The 27,381-nt window shown below is 36.9% G+C and overlaps 1 protein-coding gene across 1 annotated transcript in view; it reads right to left on the bottom strand.

Moving 5' to 3' along the window:
- Window positions 1–27,381, bottom strand: part of LOC131036890 (puromycin-sensitive aminopeptidase) — a 71,600-nt gene that overhangs the window by 583 nt on the left and 43,636 nt on the right. Inside the window, exons 10-33 of the mRNA XM_057968902.2 lie at window positions 21,109–21,216; window positions 20,790–21,002; window positions 20,625–20,686; window positions 20,292–20,319; window positions 20,065–20,151; window positions 19,909–19,934; window positions 18,127–18,190; window positions 17,647–17,727; window positions 13,143–13,190; window positions 13,016–13,034; window positions 12,740–12,744; window positions 12,571–12,582; window positions 12,413–12,469; window positions 9,636–9,745; window positions 9,459–9,539; window positions 4,041–4,224; window positions 3,695–3,843; window positions 3,449–3,587; window positions 3,212–3,358; window positions 1,625–1,706; window positions 1,360–1,535; window positions 1,085–1,195; window positions 449–565; window positions 235–306 (exon numbers count right to left, since the gene is read on the bottom strand). Coding sequence (XP_057824885.2) covers window positions 235–306; window positions 449–565; window positions 1,085–1,195; window positions 1,360–1,535; window positions 1,625–1,706; window positions 3,212–3,358; window positions 3,449–3,587; window positions 3,695–3,843; window positions 4,041–4,224; window positions 9,459–9,539; window positions 9,636–9,745; window positions 12,413–12,469; window positions 12,571–12,582; window positions 12,740–12,744; window positions 13,016–13,034; window positions 13,143–13,190; window positions 17,647–17,727; window positions 18,127–18,190; window positions 19,909–19,934; window positions 20,065–20,151; window positions 20,292–20,319; window positions 20,625–20,686; window positions 20,790–21,002; window positions 21,109–21,216 — 2,178 coding nt within the window. The remainder of the gene's footprint in view (window positions 1–234; window positions 307–448; window positions 566–1,084; window positions 1,196–1,359; window positions 1,536–1,624; window positions 1,707–3,211; window positions 3,359–3,448; window positions 3,588–3,694; window positions 3,844–4,040; window positions 4,225–9,458; window positions 9,540–9,635; window positions 9,746–12,412; window positions 12,470–12,570; window positions 12,583–12,739; window positions 12,745–13,015; window positions 13,035–13,142; window positions 13,191–17,646; window positions 17,728–18,126; window positions 18,191–19,908; window positions 19,935–20,064; window positions 20,152–20,291; window positions 20,320–20,624; window positions 20,687–20,789; window positions 21,003–21,108; window positions 21,217–27,381) is intronic.

The following is a 27,381-nucleotide window of genomic DNA, read 5'->3' as shown; positions in this document are numbered from 1 at the left end:
GGAGCCCCACGTAAATAGTTATTAAATTTAAGAACATTATTGATGCAATCTAATGAAGCTGACTGTGAAACTATACGAAAGTATACATATTAATGACAGTTCCATCTTCAGATGAATAGTAACCATAATCCAGCCATCCATTTTCAGGTTTTTCTTTCGAATTTCAGAAATCCAACCAAATATGAACTACAGAACATAAAACACTGACTTCTCACTACATTCGTAAGATCAAACCTTTGCAAGTGCTTGTCTGCCCTCATCAAACCGCTTCCACCGTGAGAAAGCTGAAACCATACGGGATGCAACCTGCAATTTTAAGACAGTTTACAGAATCACATGATTGTACATGCTATAGTTATCAATCTCATCACAGATAATGTAACACAAAGTTTCAAATAGTAAGTTACAACTATATCCAATGGAAATTTAACTCATAATCAACTCTGACCTGTGGATTAAGTTTATCTAGCTGCAATACAACATCTCCAACAAATTCATAACCAGAGCCGTCTTTTGCATGGAAGTTAACAGAACAACCACAAAATCCTCCAATGAGAGAGTAAACCTGAGTACATAGATAAAGTGAGCAAAAAATCACATATATATATAATTTGTAAGGTAGAAGATGCCTCATTCAATAAAAGGATATCAATGTTCAGGGATACCCTAAGCTACGACCCATTAGCATAGTTACAAAATAAGACCTTGCGAATAAGAAGAAAAAGCACTTCCAGACTTCTAAGACAAAAAATGAGGCAGAAATGAATAGTATTACAATAAATATAGAACAAAACGAAGCCCCGAGAGAGAACATATTAAGCAACTCAAACAGAGAAATCATAATGCTTTTAAGGAGTTTCATCTTGGTTTTAAGCAATTCATGTTAAATTCATTTTAATAATACTTCCATCGGTAGATGAGACTCTTCCTGCCAGATAAAGCAGAATAAATTATGGCTACTCCCACATAAAAAGACAACAGTGAGGGAAGGGATACCAACTGAGAGGGTACCTGAATGTAAGACACAATGTCATATTCAATTCATTATCATGACTAACAACAATTTTTTTTCTGTCAAACTCACCTTGTTTGGATTGCGGATGTCAAAAGAAGGATGTTGCATCAAACTTTGTACATTCTTGACATTGCCTGGGATATCTGAGAATGCTTGCAAAGCTAGCCACTTATTAATGACCTGGAATACAAAAATGTAACATGAAAGCAACTTCAATAAGAAGAAAACCATAACAAAGACATAATAAGCATACCAAATAAATAAATCCAAAGATGCAAGCCACTATCCCAGAGAAACCAAGTAATGCTTGTAACGGATGTTAAGATGATAAGGAAAATTATTACCAAGGCATTGCCCTCCCATTTCTGATAAAAATCGGACAAAACCTCAGCTCTAATATCACCAGGGTTTTGGGCTATAGCAGCTAAAGCTGCAAACTGTTCAGTCATATTTGTTGCTGATCTGTATTCATTTAGTGCCAGTTCTGTCATTTCTGGATCTTCCAATGTGACAAGATAAGCTGATCCAATTGAAAACAACACAAATTAGATAATGATCTACATTGCTCAAAAATGCTTATGAATTCAGAATAATATAAGGTAATCTTACTGAGGGCAGTATTTTTCAAAGCACGCCTTGCCATATTTTCATGAGTAGGTTCATATGGCTCTGAACTGCGATTACTCTCAACCTAACCAGCAGGGAAAGCAATTAGTGTACACTTAATACATCACATAGCTTGTGCTAAAAAATATTCCAATATAATAAAATCAAAATGTCATGCTGATATTCCAATAGTAAATGCCTTCACTTCGTTTATTCTTTTGTACGGTGACAAATAATATGGATGCCAAATGAGAGATGTATAAACAAGATAATTTACAGCTTCTCTAAGGATATACGCAATGCATATGCAACAATAAGCCAGTAACATATTTGTAAGAAAAGAAACAAAATGATTTGTCTTCTATGTTGTCTTAAATCTAAGAAAACAAGAAAAGAACTTCCTGAAGGAACTTCCAAAGTTGATTTCTCAACAAATGTTAAATGAAATACCAGAGGCTTTGGCTACTTAAGCTCTTCCTCCCAAAGGTCTACAGTAGTGACATGATTCTACATAAAGTCAAAAAATGGCTGAAAGAAGATAAAGGGCTATCAGTACATGCCTCTTGACAGGAAAAAGAGTCACTGTGTACAAAGAATTGCAGGAGGTAAAATCTTTCTGCAAGGACTTGGGGTGAAGTGGTGGAGAACTTGATGGATACACGCAATCAAGGTCTACTAGAAATTTCAACTACATTCACAATGCAATCAATTGAGTCTGGAAAATTGGAGAATGCTAAAAGTCAACTTGAGGTATTCCATTGAGTCAAGTTCCCTGTGTTTGGTAAGGTATGTTCTGGCATGACTACTAGTTGCAGTTGACAGGAGGTTGAGGAGGTGGATGTTCAAGAAATGGAAGGATGGAATATGGTTTCGGGAAGTAGTGTTCAGTGTTGGGATCTATGCAAGAATCTAAGATATGGTAATTTTCTGGTTTTTTGTGATGCTGGACCACTACTGTTAATTTGTAATCTTTTGGCCAAGTTTTACTTTTGATATACAAAAGATATGAATCAATTTCAAATAATGTTAGATGGATCATCTTCAAAAAAGTTATATATGTAATTGAATTACGTATATTCACTAGAGAAGGCATTGATAGAACCCTTGCCGCTTAATCAAAACAATACCTGGCATAGGAGTCTCAAAGGCCACTAGCTTTTGCACGTTCCCAATTTATTTATCAGGCTGAAAACAATTCACCAAATGAAGAAAAAAAAAAGATAAAGAAGAAAGGCTTTGACTTCTCTACAAGTGGCTTTCACAATAGGCTTGCTTGTTTTAGAGGACAAACAGCACACTTGTCAGAGAATATTTTGCAAAAAGGACATATGACAAAATAAACTTTTCCCCACTTCTTGTTTCAGTCTCCATCAAATTGTCTTTTGGGCCTTGGGATTTCTCTTCTAATTTTACAATATTCTTATTGATTTCATTATGACGCTTATACCATGATTTGAACATGCATTTTTCAACTAAATACATTTAACTTATCCAATTATTCATTGTTATGTGCATAAACCCAAGGGTCTGAAACTAAAAAAGTCTTTAGACTTGTCAAACAGGAAAATACAAGCTAAAAAATTTACTCACTGCTCTGAGCAACTCAGGACGCAATTCAGATGCAAGCTGTTTTCTAACAAAACAACGAACAGTATGAACAGCATCCGGATCAGCAACTTCCATGAGGTCCATGATTTCTCCTTCTCCGGGAAAGGTAAGTGCCTTTGCTATGAACTCCTGCCCTCCAACAAAATGGAAATTATAAGAAAGCAGAAAATTTGATTTTCACAAATTATCATCATTTGTAACAGGACATTGATAGCTTACTTTGTCTAGACTAGAATCACAAAGAAGACTTTTAAGCCCACTCATGAATTTTGGATCAACAGTCAATGGCTGATTCTTCTGTGCACGATCAACAAGAGCAAGCATAAGCTTTCTTGCCAATGTTTGCCCGGCTTCCCACCTAAAGGAACAAAGGAACCCCATAAACTATTATTTACCTGCTAAAATTAATATCAGAAGAAACCATACTGGTAATTTTTGTCAGGGAAATGCTATAAGATTGCAGACCTATTAAACTCATCTGAATCATTTGCAAGCAAAAAGAACAGATCATCATCACTGATATCTGAAACAAGACGCACAGGAGCACTATAGTTCCGTAGTAGAGATGGTACTGGCCGCTCAAGAACATTGGCAAACACAAACTCTTGTTCTTCCTGTATGCAATATTCAGAAGGATATATAAAACAATTATAATGGAATTCTCTTCAAACATAAATATAAAATAAAACAAGACAAATGTAAACAATCTTCCAAATTCTAGACTTAACAGGTTTTGAATCGTGTAAGCAGCATATAATTGTGAAGACAACATTATAACATCAGCTTACAATTAAAGAGAGGAAAATCTCACCTTCTCAACACGGAGAACAACTGTTGAAACAGAATGACCTTCACTTCCAAATGAAAGCAATGAATCCCCATTATATACTGATGTTAGGGGCATATCTTTTCCATTAGAATCTAACAATCCAACAGCCACTGGTATAAACATTGGTTCTTTAACAGGTTGACCAGGAGTGGGAGGAATTTGTTGCCTGAAAATAACAAAAAATAAAAACTTTGTAAAAGGCTGCAGAAGAATGAAAGAACAATGTAAAGAGTTGTTGAGAACTTCATCTCCTAGAAAATGTTTTAATATTTTTTTTCCAAAGATCTAACTGTGAAGTGAACCACAAATAATAAGTCAGAGAATTATAAAACAAATGTAGAGTAAATCCACCAGATATGACTGAGCCTCAACGATGAAGACCCAGGTTCAATATCCCCAGGAACTGCTGAGCAAGCTATTGTGCATTAATGCAGGGGGTAAACTGTGTGCATTCTGTGCCCAGGGATCAGGTCCCTGTTTTGTTCCATGGGCTCAAGGGTTGTCAAACCCTCAATTAACAAATAAAATAAAACAAATCGATGAGAAATAAAAGTGGGCATATCTAAAACTACTTTAAGGCACTGTGTTTGAGATTTTCATATCAATACTTTTATATTGGTAAAAAATCATATTTCCACAGAGTTTTGGATTAAGGGGTCAGGGGACTGGTTCAAATATTAGTTATTAAAATATGTTAAAGTTATTGCATCTTCTGAATTTCTAAACAAATTTAAACTGTAAAGACAATGAATCAATCGAACCAACAATGCATCAAAAAGTTCCAAATATCAATATAATATAAATGCAATCTCCTTCACAAGTTAAACTTTGAATTGAACTGGTTTCGAAAAATAACTGGACTTGATGGACTTGATGTCCAGTCATAAGGTGACATCAATGCTGACAAAAAATGAACATGCTGTTGAACTTCCCTGCTATGTTCACCTAATGGACTGTTGTACAATATTCCTATTACACTAAATATTTTTGCTGGGAAAATACATATAGGAAAAAATACTGGGAAAACGACAATTGTTTCTTTAAAACCTATACCGCTAAATAATTTTATAACAGCTTCAACCATCCACGGAATAGCTTCTGGAATCCTAGTTTGGGGCAGGGGCAACTCCTTACAATCCTCAGGACAGTCAACAGATGCCTAGGTGCCCCCTAGCCATCTGAGGGACAGCGTGGTGTCCCCTGCCCACCCCATATGGCAAGAAACATCCTCTACTCTAGTTCAAGTCACCTACTTTTTGTCAGCTTCTCTTGCCAAGTCAGATTAATTATTTGCCATGTCATACTTAAAGGTTGACTCTGCTAAACAGCCAAAAATTAAATAGAAAGGCATCATTCATGGGCTGCATCAGATTTTATGATGGATGTTCTCTTTATTTCCTTCATCCTCCTCTTTGTGTGATGGTTTGTTTCTCACAAAAGCTGTTTAGTAATTTATTTTTTTATGAGTGGAAGGTCTATTTTTGGAGGCATAGCACTTACTATAGTGGATGCATAGCACTTACTATATGCCTTCCACCTATTCGAGAAACGAATGCCGCTGGTCAGGCTTTAACAACTTGAGCATATGGATAGTGTGCGTAGAGCAAGTAATAAGTAAGAATGTGTTGAATGAATATTATGAAGTGATGCGATACCAAGATGTGAGTCTAATGCTTTACATAAGTCACCCGAGTGTTTTTTTAATGTGTGTTGCTGAATATCATGTGTGTGTGCTAAGTTATAACTGTGTAGTGCAGAATACATACTGGGCATGCAGCATACAAAAAGATATAGAGGTGTGCAAGTAGCTGAACTGAGTAGAGAAACATTAAGTCCTAAAGGGATGAAAAAGTTAAGGGAGCTTATATTGGTCTGAGCATTGAAGGTATCAAGCATCAGTCTTAAGACTTTTAGTTCTGGTTTGATATACGGTATGAATTAAAAATCAGAGTGAAGTACATGTTGAGAAGGGTGAATGATGAAGTCAAATGTATGTTCCTTCATAGTGCTGAAGACAACTTGTTAAGGATTGCTTTCTGGAGTTGATATATGTGAATGGCTTTCGTTCTGTAATTGAAGTTCTGAGTGTATGATGTAAAATTATTTCCAAATTTTCTGTTTTTTTGAGTAAGTGAAAACTGAAGTTGGTGCTTCAAGGAGGGTTGGTGCTCACTTATGTAATCTGGGTTGGTGCCCATTTGGCTAATGAGAGATTTTTATCTGCTGTGGTCTTTTAACCGAAAAGGTTTTCCACGTGAAACCTTGTGTTCTTGTGTTTATATTTACTCTATGCAGTTCATTCTATGTGGTTTCAAGGTAGGCTTACATGACAAGGACAAGTGCAGAAATGCCATGACCACACTTATTTATGTCCCAACTCCCAACTGAAGCCTCAATTTACCCAATTTTTTTTAGAAACAAGCACATCAAGGAAAACTAGTTTTGGGAAAGACTTCAGTAAGATATTAAAAATTGTGAAGCAACATTTCATGTGTGTCAATCCAATTAAGGGGAGACAATCAACTTCTTGGATCATTACAACCCCTTCCTATTCTAGAAGCATAGCTTGGGCATATATTTCTATGGACTTCAATGTAGGGCTTCCTAAGTCTAGAGGTAAACATGTCATTTTGCTAATTGTTGACTATTTGGCTAATTATGTTCATTTTGTTAGGATAAAGGTGACATCTACCTTGTAAATTCCTTGCCAAACTGCATGTTTCCAACATCTTTGGAAAGTATCCTTAGGCACTTAGGGTGTATCAAGAAAATCATTTGTAATGTTTTATTCTCACCATTGTTTGTAATATGAAGTCATAAGAGATAAAGGGTTCCACTAATAGTGGTTAATGTGTCTTGTGCACATAAATATTCAATTGATTTTTTTCCCAAATGTGGATACCTAGAATGGGATGGTGAAATACAAGCGAAGAGGACAAAATGCTAATTGTTGAGCTTCCCCAAGTGGGCATTTGGAAAGAGGCAAAAATCGTCTCTTGATATTCATTCTTTTGTGACATTTCATGTGGTGTTTCATTTCCAAGTTTGGGTGACTAGGTTGGAGGGAAAGTTGAAGAGCCAAAATGTATGTCCTTATACATTTCTAGGAGAAAAATCAAAGGACGGGATGTTTGGAATGAAGAGTCATCTTTGGGCGCCAAGCTTGGTGCATAAGACCTCTTTACAACTCTATAAATTTAGCTCCTTGGATGTGGGAAACAAGTGGAACAATAAAATGTAGAGTTATATTGCAAGTACAAGTACCTATGAAGGAATTGGTGCTGCCATATTGGAGCCAAAGAGGAGAATGGAACTATGTGACAAATTGTAATCTTGTTTTAAAGATCGTGCATACTCAGCCTCTCTTCTTGGTGGATTCTTCACCCACCAGGGTTTCTCCACATAAATCTAGTGCCATGTGATGCTGAATTGTGTCTCTTTGCTTATATCTTATGGTGATGTTATCTTCTATTTATTGTTGTAATAAGTTCACATAAGGTGTTCTTAAGCATATGTTGTGTTGGCTGATTTTTAGCACCATAAAGAAGATGGATCCAATCATGGTAATTCCACATTAAGGTTACTTAATTTCAGATTTTCATACAAATGTCAGATTTCCATATTGCAATAGTCCAAGACTGGTATCTCACCAGCTGATGTCTTAACATGAGAAACAAAACTTTACTGTTAATTAATTGGATAGAGATTGGAAATTTCCAAACACATTTTTGGGCCTTACCCCACCTTTACACATGTTGTTGTGGCACAGCACTTCTTGGACTTAATCTTGAAAAATTCATGATATGCCATGTCAATGATTATATTAATACTCTCACACTTCTAACAGGAATTGTTTAAGCTGCAAAGCCCTCAATTGAACATGAGTTCAACTTATCACCCTTCAATGGATGGTCAAACAAAGGTTGCAAATAAATGCTTATAAACTTACCTAAGGTGTTTCATGTCAAAACAACAAGAACAATGGACCAAGTGGTTGCCACTACCAAAGAGGTACAAATACTCTGAGGCTCTCTATAATCGGCCCATACATTCTTTGGCTACTTATGTTCAAGGTTCATTCATTTTAGAGGCTGTTGATAGTTCACTTTCCCAATGGGAAAAAGCTTTTAGCGTCCTTAAGGGAAAATTGTAGAAAGCACAAAAGCACATGAAGTGGTAGGGGTCAACACTAGTTTAAGTGCATCTTTTTAGTTACCAATTGGTTCTTTATAGATCCAAAACTAACAAGCAATCCCCCTTGTGCAACAAAGTGGGGCATAAGTTTTATCTAGTATTTCATGGCTCTTACCAAGTGGTGTAGTGGATAGGGGCAAGTTACATGTAAGCTTGCAATTCACTCTTCAATGATGCACCCAAATTTTTTATGTCTCTTTCCTCAAGCCCATCATTGGGCAAGCTTCACAAGTACCAATAAAACATCCCACATTGGATGAGGAGGGATCCATTTTTTTGAAACCAAGGCAATCTTGGACAAGAATCTATGTTCCATCAAGTTTCAAGGCAAGAGAAGGCAAGGTACAAGGGCTTACATTTCAATGATGGATTTTAGATGGTGTGAGGGGGAACAAAAGGACAGTAAAATATATTCAATTCATTTTGGTCTTTTTGTTCAATGGGGTGTAACTGCAAGGTGATGGCTAGCTGTCCCTAGCACAATCAGGAGACATCATTGATGTCTCAAGCTGTCCCCATGAAGCCCCCACATTTTCAAGGCAAGAGAGCCAAAATAATTTGATCAAGGATGGTTGGGGAATATTTCCAAGGCATCCCTGTGTCCTCAGAAAATCCCCGACATGGAGAAGGGTGAAAAAATCTCAGGGACACATCCTCGGGTAATATAAACAAGAACATCAAGCAGCTTTATACTTCTATTGTTGAAGACTTTTTAGTCCAATGGAAAAGGATGCAGACTGAAGATTTAACATGAAAGCCTGCCAACATTCTATCCAGACTTTCTGATGTCAAGCTATGAAGGACAAGGTTATTCAAAGGGGAAGGCAATGTTAGGAATCCCCATTTTAACATACTGAACAAGCACAAGTCTTGGTCCAGGTGCTTAGTCTTTACAGCATAAAAGTTGAGAAGCAAAGCATATCTATAAACTCTCTTTGCTTCCTGGCTAATCAAAGTGTGACCGACAATCTGACAGAAAAGGACCAAGGAGAGTAGAGGCTGATTTCAAATATTTGATAAATAAAATCAAGTAAGATCGACTTCTATTTGAAAGAGAATGCATAGAAATCCTTTAGATTTTTTCTAGTTAGCACAAAACTGCATAACAAATAGCAAAGAAAATGAACCTAAGAAGATAAATAGTACTCATGCAAACAATCTGAAATAAAATATTAAAATAAAATCTGCCCTACTTTATCTACTTACATGAACTTGAGTGTGAATGTGTGAGCCTTAGAATCATAGGATGATGTCACTTTTAGAACAGGAGTTCCAGCTTGTGAGTACCTGTCTCATGAGCATTAGATTGATTAGCATCCACTTTAACATGATTGAAAGTTGTGTGTGGATCCAACTCTTTCAAATAAAATATACAACCCTTACCATAACAAGAAATTAGAAAAATCTGCACCATTGGCATCACGCATTGCAGCAAAGAAATCTTCACAAGTTACTGCTTGTCCATCATGTCTTTGAAAATAAAGATCCATTCCCTGAAAAGACAAGATTATTATAAGCTTTTGCAAGCATTATATCTATATAAGTATATTGAATAATTTAATCTGTCATGAAGACTTTCATACATAGCACCTATAGGAAAATATAATACTGAATAATTTAGTCCAGCTAAAAATATTTCTCTAGTATAATAGTGCTATGTTACCAAAAAGAGAAAATGTTGGCAACACAAAGCTTCTATAAATTGAAGGAAAGGTAATGTTCTAAGAATTTATGCAAGATGCACACATTATTTGTTTTAAACATCATCATACAAAGAAACTTACAAGCATTCTGACCTCTTTACTTAAAGGAATCTTAGTAAAAGCACCAAACAGTTGCCACTGACAACCATCTCTTGTCCCACAAAAGCCAAACATCAGCCCTTACAGTGCTCACACTTTTGTCAATAATGGCAAGCCACCTCCATTGTTGACTGCCATTCACAAGTTCACTTCACTAGGTAGTGAATGTGGGATGAACTTTCTTCAAGGGCACAATGGGGTGTCCTCTTTCTACAATTGACACAAGTTGTTCTGTGTTGGGTTATATGTAATGTCCCCATTTTTGGAGGGGAATTGATTAATTAATTTAATTAGTTAAGTTGTCCAAAATTATTATTATTTTTCATAGATAGCTTAATTTAATAATATTAAGTTAATTATTTATGAAGTTATCAAATAAATTAACAATTAAAAGATGACTTTATATTTAACTAATTTAATAAAGTGACTAATTAAATACTATACCATAAAGTCACTTCTAGAAGCTTTTGGATGTTGGGGTGAAAAAATATTGAAGGAGATCAAGTTGAGCTTCAAGGCAGCTTGGATTTTGATTTTTATTTTGATTGGGTTTTGCAAAACCGAGAGATGTCTACAGACTTTGGTGTTTGGGAACGAAAACTCCCATAGATAGCATAACTGAGGAAGTGAAAGACCTTCCAAGGGGTTGCAGATGTGAGTGGGATATAACTCAGTCTTCCACATTGTTCCTAACATCTACATGGTGGTTGGGAAGGACAAATCCGTCCCACTTGAGCTTCATTACTGGCCAAGGGCTGATTTTGATAGGACTCAATTTGGAGATCATTAAAAGCAATTTTTGGTGTTAGAAGTCTTTCTATTTTCTGAGTTTACATCTCAGACATCTTCAGACTTGTATCAGCTGGTGTGTATCACAATTTTGTGTTCCAAGGGCTCATTTTGATCCATACTTGTATCAGCATTGGGGAGGAGTTAGACGATCTTGGTAGAAGCATTTGGGAAGAGATTTTTGTGATGGTTGCAGGTGTCATATAAGTCTGAAACAAATCGGACTACAACCTCCATTGGTTCGATTTTGTTGATTGCTCTTTGGATAGGCATTGAACTTGGTATTTGGGAATAGCGCTATGATTGGAGACATAAGACGATTCCTTTAGGAGCAGATTGAAGGTGATTTTGAAAAGATTGGAAGGAGTTTTCAGACATAAATCAGGTCTGCTATGGGGGTCGAACAGACCTACTGAACCTCAGATTTTCATTCATATCTCTCGATTCAAGAGGCAGATTTTTGTGGGTATTGGTGCTTTGGATTTGTATTCCCAAGACAATTATTTCATTACAAATTCGGCACTGAGGACTGCTGGAATTATTTTATATTTCATCTGCATCAGCAACAGAGGCGATTTTGAAGAAGGCCTCGATTTGGGACAAGAGAGGTGTGGAGAGACTTGATCTTGCTTGCTTCTTCATCCTTACATCAAGGCATCTCAACCAGGTTCATTTTGGCATTGATTTCAATGAGTTTTGATGATGTTTATGTATGAAGTCATGGCTGTCTTTGTACTCAGAAAATTCTGAAACCAGTTGTTGAGAGCCAATAGTCTTGGCCATCGTTTAGTCAATTTGTAATCAGTCTATTGTCTTGATGATAAGGGGAAATAAGGTTGCATCCAGATCTTAGGTGTCACTTAATCATTATCTGAAGTTGCTTGCCAACTGTTTGTTATAATATCAGTTGCCTGTAAGTGCACGATTATGTGTCTAGTTGGGTGAAGAACACTATAAATCTGTCGTATATGCATTCTTGGCTATCACACTTTCACTTACAGACATTTGTAGTTGTTCTTTTATGAGAAATATGTGATGGTTCACCTCTACACCCAATCTGCAAAATTTTGAGACACCCTGACAGCATAACATGCAAACTCAAAAACAGCATAACACGCAGATTGGACAGACACCTATCAGCAAATATCCCTTGTATTTCAATCAAACCACTGCAGGGGATATTTCATTATACTTGTAGCCACTAGGTCTATAGCATCGATATATCAATATCAAGGTTGTATTTTGCTGATTTAAGTGGCATTACTTTGGAATTCATTTGCCTGCTTATATATTGCTTGTGGGACAAACCTCCAATCCGATTGCTTACTCTTTTTCAACAACTTATCATCGCATCATAGGTTACTGAATTCATCTAAATCCAAGGTTGTACTCATCAGCCTTAGCAAGATCAAGTACCAATCCAAGTACAAACCCAGGCTCAAATCTCCACCAGGTACACCATGAGTTTGTGTGGACAACCCGAAATAATTAAAAGGGAAAAAAAAACAATTTTCCACACAATTCAGCTTTATACACACAATATAGCAAACTTCCTGCATTATTGAGTACCTTGCGAAACCCTGATTTCCCTAGCAACGTCTTGTACATTCTGACAACTTCTGCACCCTATACAATGCAAAAGACAAATATCAACCAGAAGTAAAGAGTATGAAAATAAAGAATGTATATATGTACAGAAATACAACCAAGTAGAAGGTATTGCTTACCTTCTCATAGACCTACATCCAATGTAATATTGAGCAAGCAGAGTATGTGTGAGAATAACATTACACGTTAGAATGTCCACCAATAAGGTAGTTGCAATAATATAATAGTCAAGAAAACAAATTACAAAACAAAATGAAAAATGAAAGATACAGGTAAAATGGATCTTACCGTTACTGTATCATTTTAAAAATATTAGAAACCATGCATCCAAAAAAAAATTAAGTATTAGACTTCCACCAAAAATTAATATGATGTCAAGTTCATAAATCATGTAGCTACAGTTAGAATTTCTATGCATGAAACATAAACGTCATGCATTTTAACAAGTCGTGATGTGATGCAGCCCTATGACCCAAAAAGAAACAAAACTCTATTGCACAACATCTATATAGTACAAATAGACAATTGTTTCATACAAAAGCTTTACAGAGATTATGAACTTACCAGTATAAAAATTGTCCATCTGTCAGAAAAGGCAAACCAGCAACTGATTAGATCAAACCCAAGAACAAAACCATAACAAACCATGGAGATCGAGATAAAAATTAACCAACGATTCTAACTACTGTACCTTAATATATGAATGTGGCCTTACAGGATGAGCCATTGGACCCGCATCCTGTTACATATCACACACAATGTTAATGTAATAAATTCAACTCACATGCATATACAAAAAACCCAAAAAAAGGATTTCAAGAAGTGTTGTTTACTTTACATATAAAACTATAAATGTCTTAAAATTCTACACAAATACAACATTATCTCAGACAATCAAGTAGAAACAATCTTTTATTTGCTTCGCTGGCAAAAATGTGTAGAGGAGCCACCTGCTCCTGTCAATTGGCCCAAACATACTAGTAATTTGACAATAAGTTTTACCAGTGTTTCTGGCTTGACATTTCCCTAGGTGTCGCTCCTTACATTCTAGAATTACAAAGACCAATTTGGAGCACCAATACCTTAAAGATTTAAATGTCTATTCTTCTCTACTAATGATGCCAACTCTATTCTGTCACTGTCTGGGAAAAAATAAAAGGTTCCTAACAAATAAGAAGCTATACAGCTCAGCTCTAGCATAATTGTACTAATATAGCTATGCCCCTTTAGCTACTTGAATAATTTCCTATCTTTCTGATGCATTAACCATTATACCTCTATGAACACAACACCTACCATTCTATTGTCTTGGTTCTCCACTTTGATCGTAATGTGGATATAGATTGGAAATTATTCCACCTTTGATCATGAATGGATAATAATGCGGTGCAAGTTCACTTCTCTCGACCCATTCTATTTCTTACAAATTCTTTCACTAACCTCAAAACCAGCATGTTTTTATCATATTCTCTTCATTACGTACTGTAATACCCTTCTGGTACGTAACCCAATAATCTCTAAAAATTTGACTATGATTTCATCAATATTTTCTTCTGCTTCCTTGGGCAGTTCATGCATGTTCTTTTTGAATTCATAAAAAATTGCCAAAATGATTTCAATGAGTACAATCAGTCACAGATACCAGTGCAAAGAACAATACTGCAGACACATATCAGAATTACATTGCAATACAGCTGATATATCCACCTACATAACATCATACCAAATCTACTTCCAGATGAAACAGTTTGGAACTAATGGCCAAGGGCTGAAGAAACAATCAAAATACTGTCCGGAGAAAAAGATGAACGATATTCTGTGAGTGTTGCAACCTGCAAAGAGACTGATATGCCGCATGAGACTGCAAGAGTGAGGATGAGTTTGCACTGCACCAACAGCAACCAAGGGCCACAGAAGTGGACGAAATGCCCCAGTTCTGGACAGCATGACAAGTGCATCAAGATGAAAGTAAAAGCCACAGTTACTGGCCAAACAATGAACACCATGTCTTACATCTCATGACAATCTCATTATTTAAGCTTTGGACTCCAAAAAGAAAAATTAATTTCCCTAGCCTCGTGACCTTCGCCGTGTCCTCAGCAATTGTCTTTTATTACAGAATCCGATTCAACAGTGTAAATATTTGATTCTTCAATTTGCTTATCATCTCAATAAGGGGTTGACTAACCTCCTTCAAATCAGATATCTCATTATGTTTGTTTGTTATCTAATCCAATTCAGATACCTACTTGTTTGTTGATGCCTTTAAAATTCTCTTCTTCATGTCCTAATCTCTTTGACCTGTTTCATGAGAATTTTACAACACTGTCGTTTCTTGCTTCAATCCATCAAATTTTGTTTCATGTTCACCAAATTCCACTGATTTTACTAGTTACCCATCCCCATTGGACATTGTGCATTGCCAATATCAAGAAATGCAATTGCAGATTTCAAGTAACTAGCCAAGCAGCTAAAGTAGTTACAAATCCCATTAATTGAATGAGTTCAATGGAAAAATCCAACAATTCCTAGTTTTCAACGAAAATGTTAGTATGGACAAGACTGTAGTGGATAATAGTCTTGCTAGCAGATCCCCAATCTTCAGATTTGAGATTTATGGTCTCCCATCAGCTCCCCCTCCTTAATCATGCAATTTTGAGACACTATCTGCAGTGTGCACAACCATTCAGTTCTCAGCTTCCCTCATTGGTCCAGTACCAACCACACAATTATTCGATGATACTTTGTATGTCATCGAATCTTCAAGCTGTGTCTTTATATTGTGCTCTTCCAAAGGAATCCCTTGATTCCCCATGTAGGTCCTTATTCAACGATTTTGTAGTTTTGTGGCTTTATTCCTATTCATTTTCAGTATGGTAAAGATTGTAATTTGTGCATTAGAGGATTCATTTTGTCCACCTTCATTTTGCCAATCAAGGAGGAGGAGGATATTGATTTCTGATTTCTACACCTTGTCGGTCCCGCATTGGACTTTGGTTCAATTAATGTGAGGACGAAACCCTCTAGGTCTGGAATTGTAGGATAAAAACCCATAATTCCTTGATCTATTTCATAGCGAGATCACCATTGCGCAGATTTGATTAATATAGCAGAAGCTGCCTTATCTTTAGACATATGAATCGTAGGTTTGGTAATTGAACCAGATTCTTAATTATCCTTAATTCTATTTTGTTGATTTCTTAATACATTTTGTTACTATTTTACCCCCACCGCTTCACATCCTATGACAACTATATCTATTCCAATCTGTCAAAGTCTTGAAGGCAATTGCTGTTGCTTAGAAAACAAAAACTCTATCAAATACCGACATAGCATTTTGTCATTTTGTCTATTGGCATATTTTTAATATTTCCTTGCTGTTGATATATTAATAGTAGCTATAATAGCTTTGCCATACCAAGTGAAAACTAATTACAGCCTTGGAAGGGTTTGATCAACTTTGAAAGAAAGGCAATTTATTTGTATTTGCTACTAATACATGATTTAAAGATGATGGCAGCATAACGAGGTTAGCAGCTGCTGTACAATGTCAAGTTGTAGTTAAGCCTGCTGAATCCCTACCTAGCATGATATATATTTTGCTGCAAATAAAAAGAGAGACATATTCCAGAAAATTATAAAATATCAGAAAGGTTTCATGGGATATTTGTATTCAAGTGTAACATTACCAATTGCGAGTGCCATAATTTAAGTCTGCAGTTCATTAAATGTTTAAGGGCCTAAACAAGTTGAAGTTTTAATGACAGACCTAATGATTGTCTCATTATACTCCAAAGAGATCTTTTGCAAATTCATGCAGATTTATTTCAGCATCTAGCCACTCAAAGACATGCATTCAACCCCAACAGAGCTATATAATCAGTGATTATGTGCTGATCAGCATATGTAAATCAAATTACAGAAAATATTAGAGATAAGAGATTTCCACAATCCATACAATAAATCAAAAGCTGTTTGTGGATTAAATTGTGTGCATGATTTTTGAATCAACGTTTCGGATTACACTCCGTGATCCATCATCAGGATAAAGAGAGCAAAAAGAATCATAATAGGTATGAAGTTGCAGACCTAGACTATAAAAAGAGAAGGGAAGAGAGAAAAAACAAGGACTCATGTGGAACGAGGAAAAGAAGTAAAATAAATACATAAAATAAAATAAACAAAAATGAAAAGAAAGCAAACAAAAAATACCAAATAAAAATAAAAAACAATCAAAAGAATATTAAAAATGAAAAAAGGCTATAAATATAAATACAAATATGTATGTATGTGAATATATATACATATGCATGTGTGTGTGTATAACCTCCTATTATATTAAAAGAGTCCAGAGTATCATTCATTTGCCTATAACCTCCTCCAATATATTATCATTTTCATGCATACGATATTATAAGCCACAGCTAAATCTATCTTTTACCCTATGCTCACAATTATTGCAGACAGTAATTGTCCTTTTGATGCTGCCAATTCAAATACAAAATAAGGCAGAGCTGTGAGATAATACCCATCCTCGCATACCACCATGGGAGCACCAAAACATTTTCTCTCATTCCAGATGTCTTGGATCTACTTTGTTTCAGCATTGAGAGCATTCTGACCCTTCTGGCCCATAGCCAAACTCACAAGGGCAAGTGCATATTGCCAATTTCTTCTCTGCCAGTGGGCTTTCCTGCGTCAAGAATGTTAGGAGAGTTTATAGGAGGAGCACCTTAATTCCTCCTAAGATTATCCTTTTGGACTCTTTCCCCCTAAATTAACTATGCATCGACAATATTGTTTTGGGAGTTAACCATTTCAATTTAGCTTCTTTCTTTTTCTTTGTTTTCTTTCAGGTTTTTGTACCTAGTTAGTTATATATATTAGCCACTCTTATCTTAGATCTGTATTTCAAATGGCTATACTTTTAAGCCCATTTACTTTATTTGGTTATATGTAAGATTCAATATGTTTTCTTTCTCTCTAATTTATTCTTTAAAAAAAGCCTCTTTATCAAGGTTCCTAAGTTGACTCTTTAGTCTACGTTTTTCTCCTAAAAGTGTTTTCAAGTTCATTTTTTTGCCATGCTGACATTAATCAATACATCTGTAAAGAGAATTCACAGTAGCAGTAGCATTCACAAAGTAAATTTATTAATATTTTATGCGAGTAGCATTGTTAGCTCCAAGTATTACCTGAGGAAACTGATAATTACGAAGCTTTGCAACATCTGCAATTCTCTTAACAGCACGACTTCCCAAGTCAGAGGAGAACTCCTGCATTAAAAATACAACTGCATATAAGTAACAAAAAATAAGACTTCCTTACTAGACACTAGAGTTTTCAGGTGGTAATTCAAATGTACTTTATGTGGTATATTATCAGGGTTTTCAGATTGGAGACTCATATATTAACAGATGTTGAATATTTTATACTTCACAATTATGGGTGTGGCATAGCGCAAGGCACAAAGGCAAATGCAAATCCTGGGTGAATTTAACGAGAGAGTTACAACAGCCATGACATCTAATCCAAAGAGTCCACCACAAGGTGAATTTACAGAGCAAAATGAGTACATACAATGTATATATCAACTAGTTAACACCATAACTAGAGCAGGCCATAGGCTAGAACATAAACATGTGGCTTATTTTCCATTCAAAACTACAAATCACCTGATCCCTAAAAACTGTAAGCCCTTCCTTCAAACTTAGCTGAAACCAATCACGGCATGTCACCCTGTTGCAGCATAACCAAGAATTAGAATCGGCAAGCCATTGACAACGAACAGTAATGCCTTTGCAAGTTGCAACTATTATCAATTTTCTCTAACTTACATTATCATTCTAAAAATAAGAAAATAATTTACCGTCCACAAGCAACAAAAGTACTGTAAGAAAGAACCACAAGTTCAGTAAAACAGTGACAGCCAAGGCATAACTCCGTGAGCTGAGAATTGCTAAGAACTAGAACTAAGCAATAAAAATATGACTCGAGAAAGTAAACCAATACAGATAAAACCTGATCTAACATTAGTACAAATATAAAATGCCCTACAAGGGATGGGACTCTTTTAAATAAGTGTGTGCTGTGATTACAAAACTTTCACCTTGATTTATAAAATCCAGAACTTTAATGTCCCCATTTCCAAGTGATCATTTAGCGGAGTCATCTAGACTATTCTTATTCCCATTCGCTAAGATGGGAGATTACGAGGGAATAAAATTAAATTAATATTTAAAAGTTAATGATATCAAATTTCCACAATCCATAATGAATTAATGCAGATGCTTCTGGATTATATTGTCTAAAGAATTTTTTGCATCAACGTTTCGGATCACACTCTGTGATCCATCATCAGGATGAAAAAGAAAGCATAAGGAGATAAAGATGTTATCCCAATAAAGTAAATCTTAAGGATAACTTTATTTTAATTAATTTAACTGACTTAACTGAAAATTAAAATAAATCATAATATCAGGATCCTAGACTTGTTATGTTCTTGACAATTTCTTGTAGAGCTTGTGCTTGCAAGTTCAGCAAACCCTAGGACAAAAACCCTAGGGTTTCTTGGTGGATTCGATATAAACCCAATTCCATTTGTTAGTGGATTTACTTCAGAGTTCACAATTGGGCTTCATTGTGTAGAAATTTCTGAAGTCTTCTAGGAAGACAAATTTCAGAGCTTAATATTTAATCAAGAATACCATATTCGATGGAACAAAGAATTGGAAAAAAATCATAACTTCGGCATGATAATAAGAGGATAAAAACAGGTTTTAGAGTTATCTTTATGCTCAATTTCCTTAGCCACGGATGCCATGGGCATTCCATGTTGGGCAAGTAATAGATGTCGAGTGATTGAAGTAGTCAGCTGGTTGAGTTAGTAGAATATAACATCAATGCTATCACTGGTACAGACCAGAGAATTAAGGCAGCAAATATACGCTACTGTCAGATCATTCTGTGGCTGATCATCCTCAGAAATCAAAGGACAGAATTAATATTCAATGAAAGTTGTAAATCTGTCCATTCAGTGAATATAAATGCTCCATTTCAGTTCAGTTATATGCATTTGTCATCCTCCGTGCATGGTTACATATAAATGGCTTTCATAGAATTATCATTGAAACACAAACCAGCAACATATTCAAACATATTCAGATCTAAAATACCAAATTGCAACACAAACATCTAATGTTGCACAACTGTATGCCAATTGTTTGACAAAATGCACATGGAGGCCAAGGTGAAAAAGTGGTAGGGGATTTCACATTTACTCATGCAGAAATAGTCTGAAATATCTCTTATCAAATTTTTACCGTTTCATACTCTATCAAAAAGGGATAACAAAGTATATAAATCCAAAGTAAATATTTATATACTGTCTCATATATGTTTACAATTTGATCAAGTTTGTATTGAATAGAAAAGGAATTAAATGTATGCCAGTATACCTGTTGCCAGTCCAGTTGTGGAAATACTGCCAGATACAAGAACCACCATGCAGCAGCAAATTAAATATTAAACATAAGTAAATTGAATGCTTCCAGAAACACCATCTACAAAAACAGTATCTAGTTGTATCAAACTTTTCTTTGGAAAGAGTATACCTCATGGCCAATAACACCTAAGATTGCAGCATAGTCTGCATCAGTTGCAGTTTCGGGAGATGCTAAAACAAGTTTTGAATTGAATATCTGCATGTGATAAAGGAAATTGATAAATCCAATTCGTCTTGAAATCCAATGGAAAGGAATTCTCAAGAAAATAATGACTAAAAAATTATACAGAGGCAAAATTAGACACAATCAATCAGCAATGAAAAAGGATATCCTACATTAAGACTCTTGTTCTCCATGGCTCCCCTGATGGCACAAAACAAAATGAAATAACAATATAAGAAGGTATCATAAAAACAAATCTGAAAAAGAAAATATTCTGTACTTCCAAACCACAAGCCAACTATTAGCTGGAAGTTATTAATAAGAACACTTAAATTCAAAGATCCAATATCTGCTCATGTAATTTGAAGAGCTAGAACACAACTTGTGCCATCCAGCCCACATGTTAATGTGTATATAATTTTAAATGCTAATTGAACAGCTAATGGAGCTCTTGACATCAAATATAGTATGATAAGCAATCAATTAAGAATTCGGAAATATCTCACATGTTAAAATCTGGCACTGCCACAATGTTAAATAAATCTAGGTCATACTCCAAACCAAAGACCTGAGGAAGAGGAAATGCAACAGGTATGTCAAAAACTGGCAATTAACTTTCAATTCACAAGTTTGAATTTAGTGCATTTAATAACAAATATGAATCTTCTCACATCTTCATCCCACTTCATTGCTGCCTTAAGAGAGTACATGGCATGAGCTGTCTTGCTCACATCCTGTGCAGGAGTCCAAATACGAAGTAAAACCTGGCGCCCTGATCGTGTAGTGAAACAGTCATCTCTGCTAACCAATTGGCCCGCAACCAAAGCAAACAGATAGCAAGGCTTCTTGAAAGGGTCTTCCCACACAGCATAATGCTTTCCATCCTGCAAACAAATAATTTGAATCATTCTTTGTAATTATTCAGTTACATCAACTAACCTTAAACTCAACATGTACATTAGAAACCATTTGATTCTAAAATATACATACCTCAAGATCCCCCTGGTCTATTAGGTTTCCATTAGATAATAGCACAGGGTATAATGCCTTATCAGCTTCAATTCGAGTAGTAAACTTTGCCATGACATCTGGTCTATCCTGCATTATATAGATCAGGAAGCTCCTTGAGTTATTTACTCCATCTAGAGCTAGCAAAATAACATCTATTTCATGATAGCTGGTTAAATGTGAACATAAATAATACCAACACTACCACACAGCTAAATATCTCACTACATGTTCTCATGTCAGATTATTTTTTGAAACTAGCACTACATATTCTCACATCATAAATTTGTAAATTCTAGAAAGGAATCGTTATAAAAACAACGTTTGACACAACAGTACAACTACGCATTTTCAAAATTATGAAGAGTAATGTAGAACAAAATACTATGCATGTAGGCCAGTTAATGGGCCTAAAAGGATTCATCCTTCAAATTTTTAAGGTAGGATTACAAAATGGTCTCCGCCAAAACAAGATTGGATCGAAGTAAACTTTGATGGTGCTGCAAGAGGGAATTCAGGATCAATGGGTGCAGGTTGTGTGGCAAAAGATTGCAAGGGACGAATTGTAGCCTGCTGTAGTCAAAGATTAGGTTGGGGCACCAACAATGAAGCGGAAGCACAGGCTGCCTTCCTGGCTGTTTGTATGGCTATAAAGTTGAATGTGGACAATCTCCATCTTGAAGGAGACTCACAGATCATGGAGAATGTTGTTGATTTTATGGTGGTGCTCGTTAACCACAAGCAAACATCAGATCTATTGCCTTCCCAGCCACAGACGATAAGCTCTTATCGTCACCCCCGAGCACACTACATGTCCTTCATGTTATTGAATTCATGTCTATTGATGCAAACATGACCTTGCATATATATGAATCAATACATCCTAATAGACCTCAAGTTGGCCATATACTTTTGGCACCAAGGATAGGGTCAGACCTAGATATATGCGTCTCCCTTAGTTGCAAGTTACATTTAACTTAATCACAAGTTACATATACCACCCACTTAGGGCATAGCTAACACAAGTTATTTAAGCCTTCTAAGGCCAACAGGGCCACACACACGCTAGGTGTGCTAGGTCAGCCCTAGAAAGGGCTCCGACCTAGCTACATACAACAACACTCCCTCTTAGCTAGGGAGGAGACCTTCACAAGATCTGAAATACATGGCTGCTCCCATGAAAAATGCAAGTGAATACAACCACCATGGCTACTCCCATGGATGATGTTCACCATAGCTACTCCCAGAGGGTGAACAAGCACAAGTGCTAAATCATAACATCCACCATGCCTACTCGCGGAGGGTGGGTCCACCATACCTACTCACAGAGGGTGAAAAACACAAGTACATCATGGAATTTCTTCCATGACATCCATCATGCCTACTCGCAGAGGGTGGAAGAGGGCTTTCACCTCAAACTTCTCCCAGAGAAGAGTGCATTACCACCATGCCTACTCGCAGAAGGTGGAACGAGGGCTCTAACCTCAGACTTCTCCCAGAGAAGAATGCAACTCCACCATGCCTACTCGTAGAGGGTGGATCCACCATACCTACTCGCAGAGGGTGGAATGAGGGCTTTCACCTCAAACTTCTCGCAAAGAAGAATGCATTAGCAAGGGATTGCACCTCGAACTTCTCCCTCACAAAGAAGAACTCATTAATCAAGGGCTTTCACCTCGAATTTCTCCATCACAAAGAAAAATGTATTAACCAAATCTTCATGATACCGTGGCTCCCTCTGAAGCTGGAAAGCCAGTCTCCCTCTGAAGCTAAAATGCCAAGCTCCCTCTGACGCTGAAATGTTATGCTTCCTTAAGCTCCCTCTAAAGTTGAAATGCCAAGCTTCCTCTAAAGTTGAAGCGACAAGCTCCCTCTAAAGCTGAAATCATTCTTCTGACCTCTAAGTTTGAGGTTACTTCTGACGATATGTCGGACTCCCTCTGAATGTTGATTCTTCCTCTGCGAAGAAATGCAAGCAATCTTCCTTCCTTGAATGCAATCTCTGATTCGTCTTGGGATTTCTTGGTAGGCATGAAATCGAATCTATCTCCAACATCGAGCGAATAAAGCCTCTTGCCCTCAGCAAGGTCCCAGAGCACAGTAACCCCATCCTTCCCACCGCTGGCGCAAAGTGAGCCGTCGGGCGAGACGGCGACAGTGTTCACATAGCCATCGTGGCCTACAAGTGTGTACTTGAGCTTGCAATTGGTGAGGTTCCAAACCTTGACGGTGCGGTCACGCGAGGCAGACACAATCTGACGATTGTCAATGGAGAAGGCCACACTGAGGACATCCTTGGAGTGCCCCACGAAGCGTCGAGTGGTGAGGCTAGTGTTGAGATCCCAGAGCCTCAACTAATTGTCCCACAACCCCGACATAGTGAACTATCCATTTGATGAGATCACCACGTCCTGAGAGTGGCCCGTGAGGCAACGCCATAGGTTGTGTCTTTGGTTAGCTGCCACAATAGGATGGATTTTGTTGTTCGCTGCCCTAAAAGTGATTAATGCAGATCTTCCAATGATGATTGTTGCCTCTTGAAACCAGTTCACAGTCCTTCAAATGATGTTTGCTGACTTCAAGAAGATTTCGTTGGATATTTAGATGAATTCGCTGAATAGAGAAGTAATTCGCTCAAGTGTATTGAACTCCCCCAAAAAATACAGGATCTACCTTCAAGCGGTTAGGCTCTATAGAAGGAACTTGCTCTGATACCATGTTGAGACATAGACCAGCTAGGACTCGAACCTTGGACCTCCCATACGTTGTTGGAGTGCTCTACCACTAAGCTACTCGCCCCTCTTGGACCAGTCCATCGTCGGTCCGGGTGTGGCTTATTTCCAACACCAACACCCCCGCTTAAGCCACACCTCTCGTGTGCTTGGGGCTTCTAGCCTAGACCTGGCTCTGATACCATGTTGATTTTATGGTGGTGCTCGTTAACCACAGGCAAACATCAGATCTGTTGCCTTCCCAACCATAGACGATAAGCTCTTATCGTCACCCCTGAGCACACTACATGTCCTTCATGTTATTGAATTCATGTCTATTGATGCAAACATGACCTTGCGTATATATGAATCAATACCTCCTAATAGACCTCAAGTTGGCCATATACTGTTGGCACCAAGGATAGGGTTAGACCTAGATATATGAGTCTCCCTTATTGCAAGTTACATTTAACTTAATCACAAGTTACATATACCACCCACTTAGGGCACGACTAACACAAGTTATTTAAGCCTTCTAAGGCCAACAGGGCCACACACACGCTAGGTGTGCTAGGGCGGCCCTAGAAAGGGCTCTGACCTAGCTACATACAACAACAAATACAATATCAAAAGGTTCTGCGGACAATTGGAAAATTGATAAAATCATCTAGATCATTAAGCGGTTGTTATCTAACTTCAATAAATCTAAAGTTTCTCATGTACTTGGAAAGGTCAATATGGAAGCCGACTCCCAATCCAACTTGGCATTTTCTCTCCAAGTTGCCGAAGTTAAATGGTGTTGATGACCTTTGACATGTCACGGGATGTGGGATTTGTAGATAGGGAGTTTGAATTTGAACAAACAATAATTATCCGTTATGGGAGATGTTGATGTTAGCTCGCACTGGTCGAATTTAATGAAGGCAATGGTTAATCCAAATTGTATGCATTTATTGCTAGGCATGCTTGGGCGGCCTCAAGCTTCCTAGGGAAGTGAGAAGACCCTTTCATCTTGTGAAAGGACATCGGAGGAAATTCAAAGCAAATTTGCAAACCATGGTACACATGGACTAGCGAAGGTGGTGGCGAGAGAATGTGCAGCCAAGGAGAATGGTATGTGGGTGGTTGGCAGATATGATTTCCTTGCGAGAGGATCACTTAGATGTAAATCTCTTACGTGCGAAAAAGAACGCTTCTATTTTCAACGGTTATTTTGTACATTTACAATGAAGAAGTGGCATGAGAAGTCCTAGATGAATTTATTGTATGGCATGGAACAAATAGACAATGGATTTAATTTCAGAGGCAGACAGATAGCAAGTCATTGTGCATTTAGCACTAAGGGAAGAAGGTGTGCTAGTGAAGTTTTTCTCATTTGGTGAGTGATAGAGGTTGGCATGATGTAGGGTAACTTCTCTCTCTAGACCACTAAACCTATGGTGGCTTTCTAGAGAAGAATTTTGAATGAGTGCTTGTCCCATGTGAATCAAAAGTTGGTTGTGGTGTGCTTGTTTGGGTGATTGCATGTTCTTTCTCATCTTGGCTCTATTGTGGTTCCTTGGACTATCTTGGGGATGATCAAAGGACGAGGTTCTTAGCTAGAACGCCTCAACCTTTTCCATGCCTTAGCCAATCTTTTGATTATTGAATTTTGAAGGTGACTTAGCTTGATTAATTCTTGACCAGCTACACTTCTTCAAATGAAAGGCAAATAGCTTAAAGACTCAACAACTATCCTAGAAAGCAGAATAAAGTGGGGGTCCCCATTTGCTATGAGGCGATGTGTGAAAATGTCATAACAAGGAGGTGGCTCCTTGTTTGTAGCCCCACATGGTTCAATCTAGGCTTAAAAACCCAATATCAATATAAATCTTTAAGCGATAAAAAAAAAAAGCATTATTTATATTAATTTAATATATATATTTATTAGCCCCCTGCGAGCTAGCAGAGTTGGCTTGAGTCTTGGGTTTGGTCCATGAGGTCTTGGGTTTGGTCCATGAGGTCTTGGATTCGACTCCATGGCCCGTGAATTATTCTGCCGCGCACACTTGGGGGCGAGTGTTGATAGTTGCGCGGCCCTAGGGACTAGTCTCGCCTTAGCTCACCTCTCTCCTGAGCCCCAACTTGGCTGTTAATGGCCAAGGTAAGGTTCCTGGGCTGAGACTTATTATTATTTATTTATATATTCATTCACAATAGTGTATTACATCATACAAAGAAATGGATAATGAGCATGAACACATTTAAATATATATGATCATTATTTCCATTAACTGACATAAAATCCTACCACCTAAAACTCCTTCAAGTTACATAAGATTACATCATCAATACATCAAGGTTACATCAAACTTACATCATTTGCCATGAGGGCATGTTCATACATATTTACATTTGATAACGTAAGTACAATATGACAAATGCATAAAATCTCCATCTGACTCATTGAGCTAACCAAAACCAAGAGTAGCAATTTGGAACAAGGAGGAAGCCAATCCATGCATAGACAAGTTTAAAATCCCCGATGGAAGAAGTCAACTACCACCCGACCACGAGGAACCCCTCGTGCTAGGAGACAACATAAGACCCTCACAACATAAGACCCTCAAACAGACAGACAAACAAGGAAATGCAACACATGGTCTAAACACATCCACCGAGTAGAAACACAATCAAATACACGTTGATAAAACTCCAATAGGAATACTCCAAAGGCTACAACACCTGGCAGGTCACTAGTGCTCACAAGGTGTGAGTGTCATCGCATAGCTTGATATGGGTTATCCTGACAGATCTCCATAAGCCCTGGCCCCCACTTGGAGCCACTTCCCCTTATGACACTAAGCCTACTGAAATCCAAATTCAAGGCAACAAATGAAACACCATCAAATAACCAATATAATAAGATCCAACCAAGTCCTGAATAACACTGCATCTCAACCACGTAACCAACATATATCAAATCAAAACATCATAACATATCTCAATCAAGAGGAATTCAATCACCAATAAGGAAGTCAAAAGCACACATGAGATTCATTAGCATCTAACATAACCATCATAGGAATGATTCTTTGAGGGGCATTACAGATATCTTAATTATTACATAATAGATTATAATGTTATGACAAAATACATATTTCAATAAAAATTATTACTTCAAAAAATTTAATCTAATAAAAAATTAAATTAAATTAAATCTTTGTCTATATCTAAAATAAAAAAAATCGTCTTTTAAAAATATTTGAACTTGATTAAAGACACATCAAAATACTACTCATTTCAGATTAATTTTTTATTGTTAAGAAACTGCTTGCCACATTAATTTTTTATTGTTAAGAAACTGCTTGCCACAAAATCTTACTTTCCTCCTCTTTCAAGGAAAAAAAGAAAGAAATTCATGGAACTGTTGATGTGTTTTTTTTGCACATGCAAACACAGAATAAAATACCTAGGGTACCTTATCCTCTCTTGAGCAAAGTTCCTGACTGCTGAAGATCTCGCCGAAGGATCAATCAGAGTAACTCCAAGGTTCTGTTATGTA

This window comes from Cryptomeria japonica, chromosome 8, assembly GCF_030272615.1.
Source record: "Cryptomeria japonica chromosome 8, Sugi_1.0, whole genome shotgun sequence".
Lineage (NCBI taxonomy): Eukaryota > Viridiplantae > Streptophyta > Pinopsida > Cupressales > Cupressaceae > Cryptomeria > Cryptomeria japonica.
The sequence above is the reverse complement of the archived record's forward strand: the minus strand, read 5'-3'. Positions and strand labels throughout refer to the sequence as shown.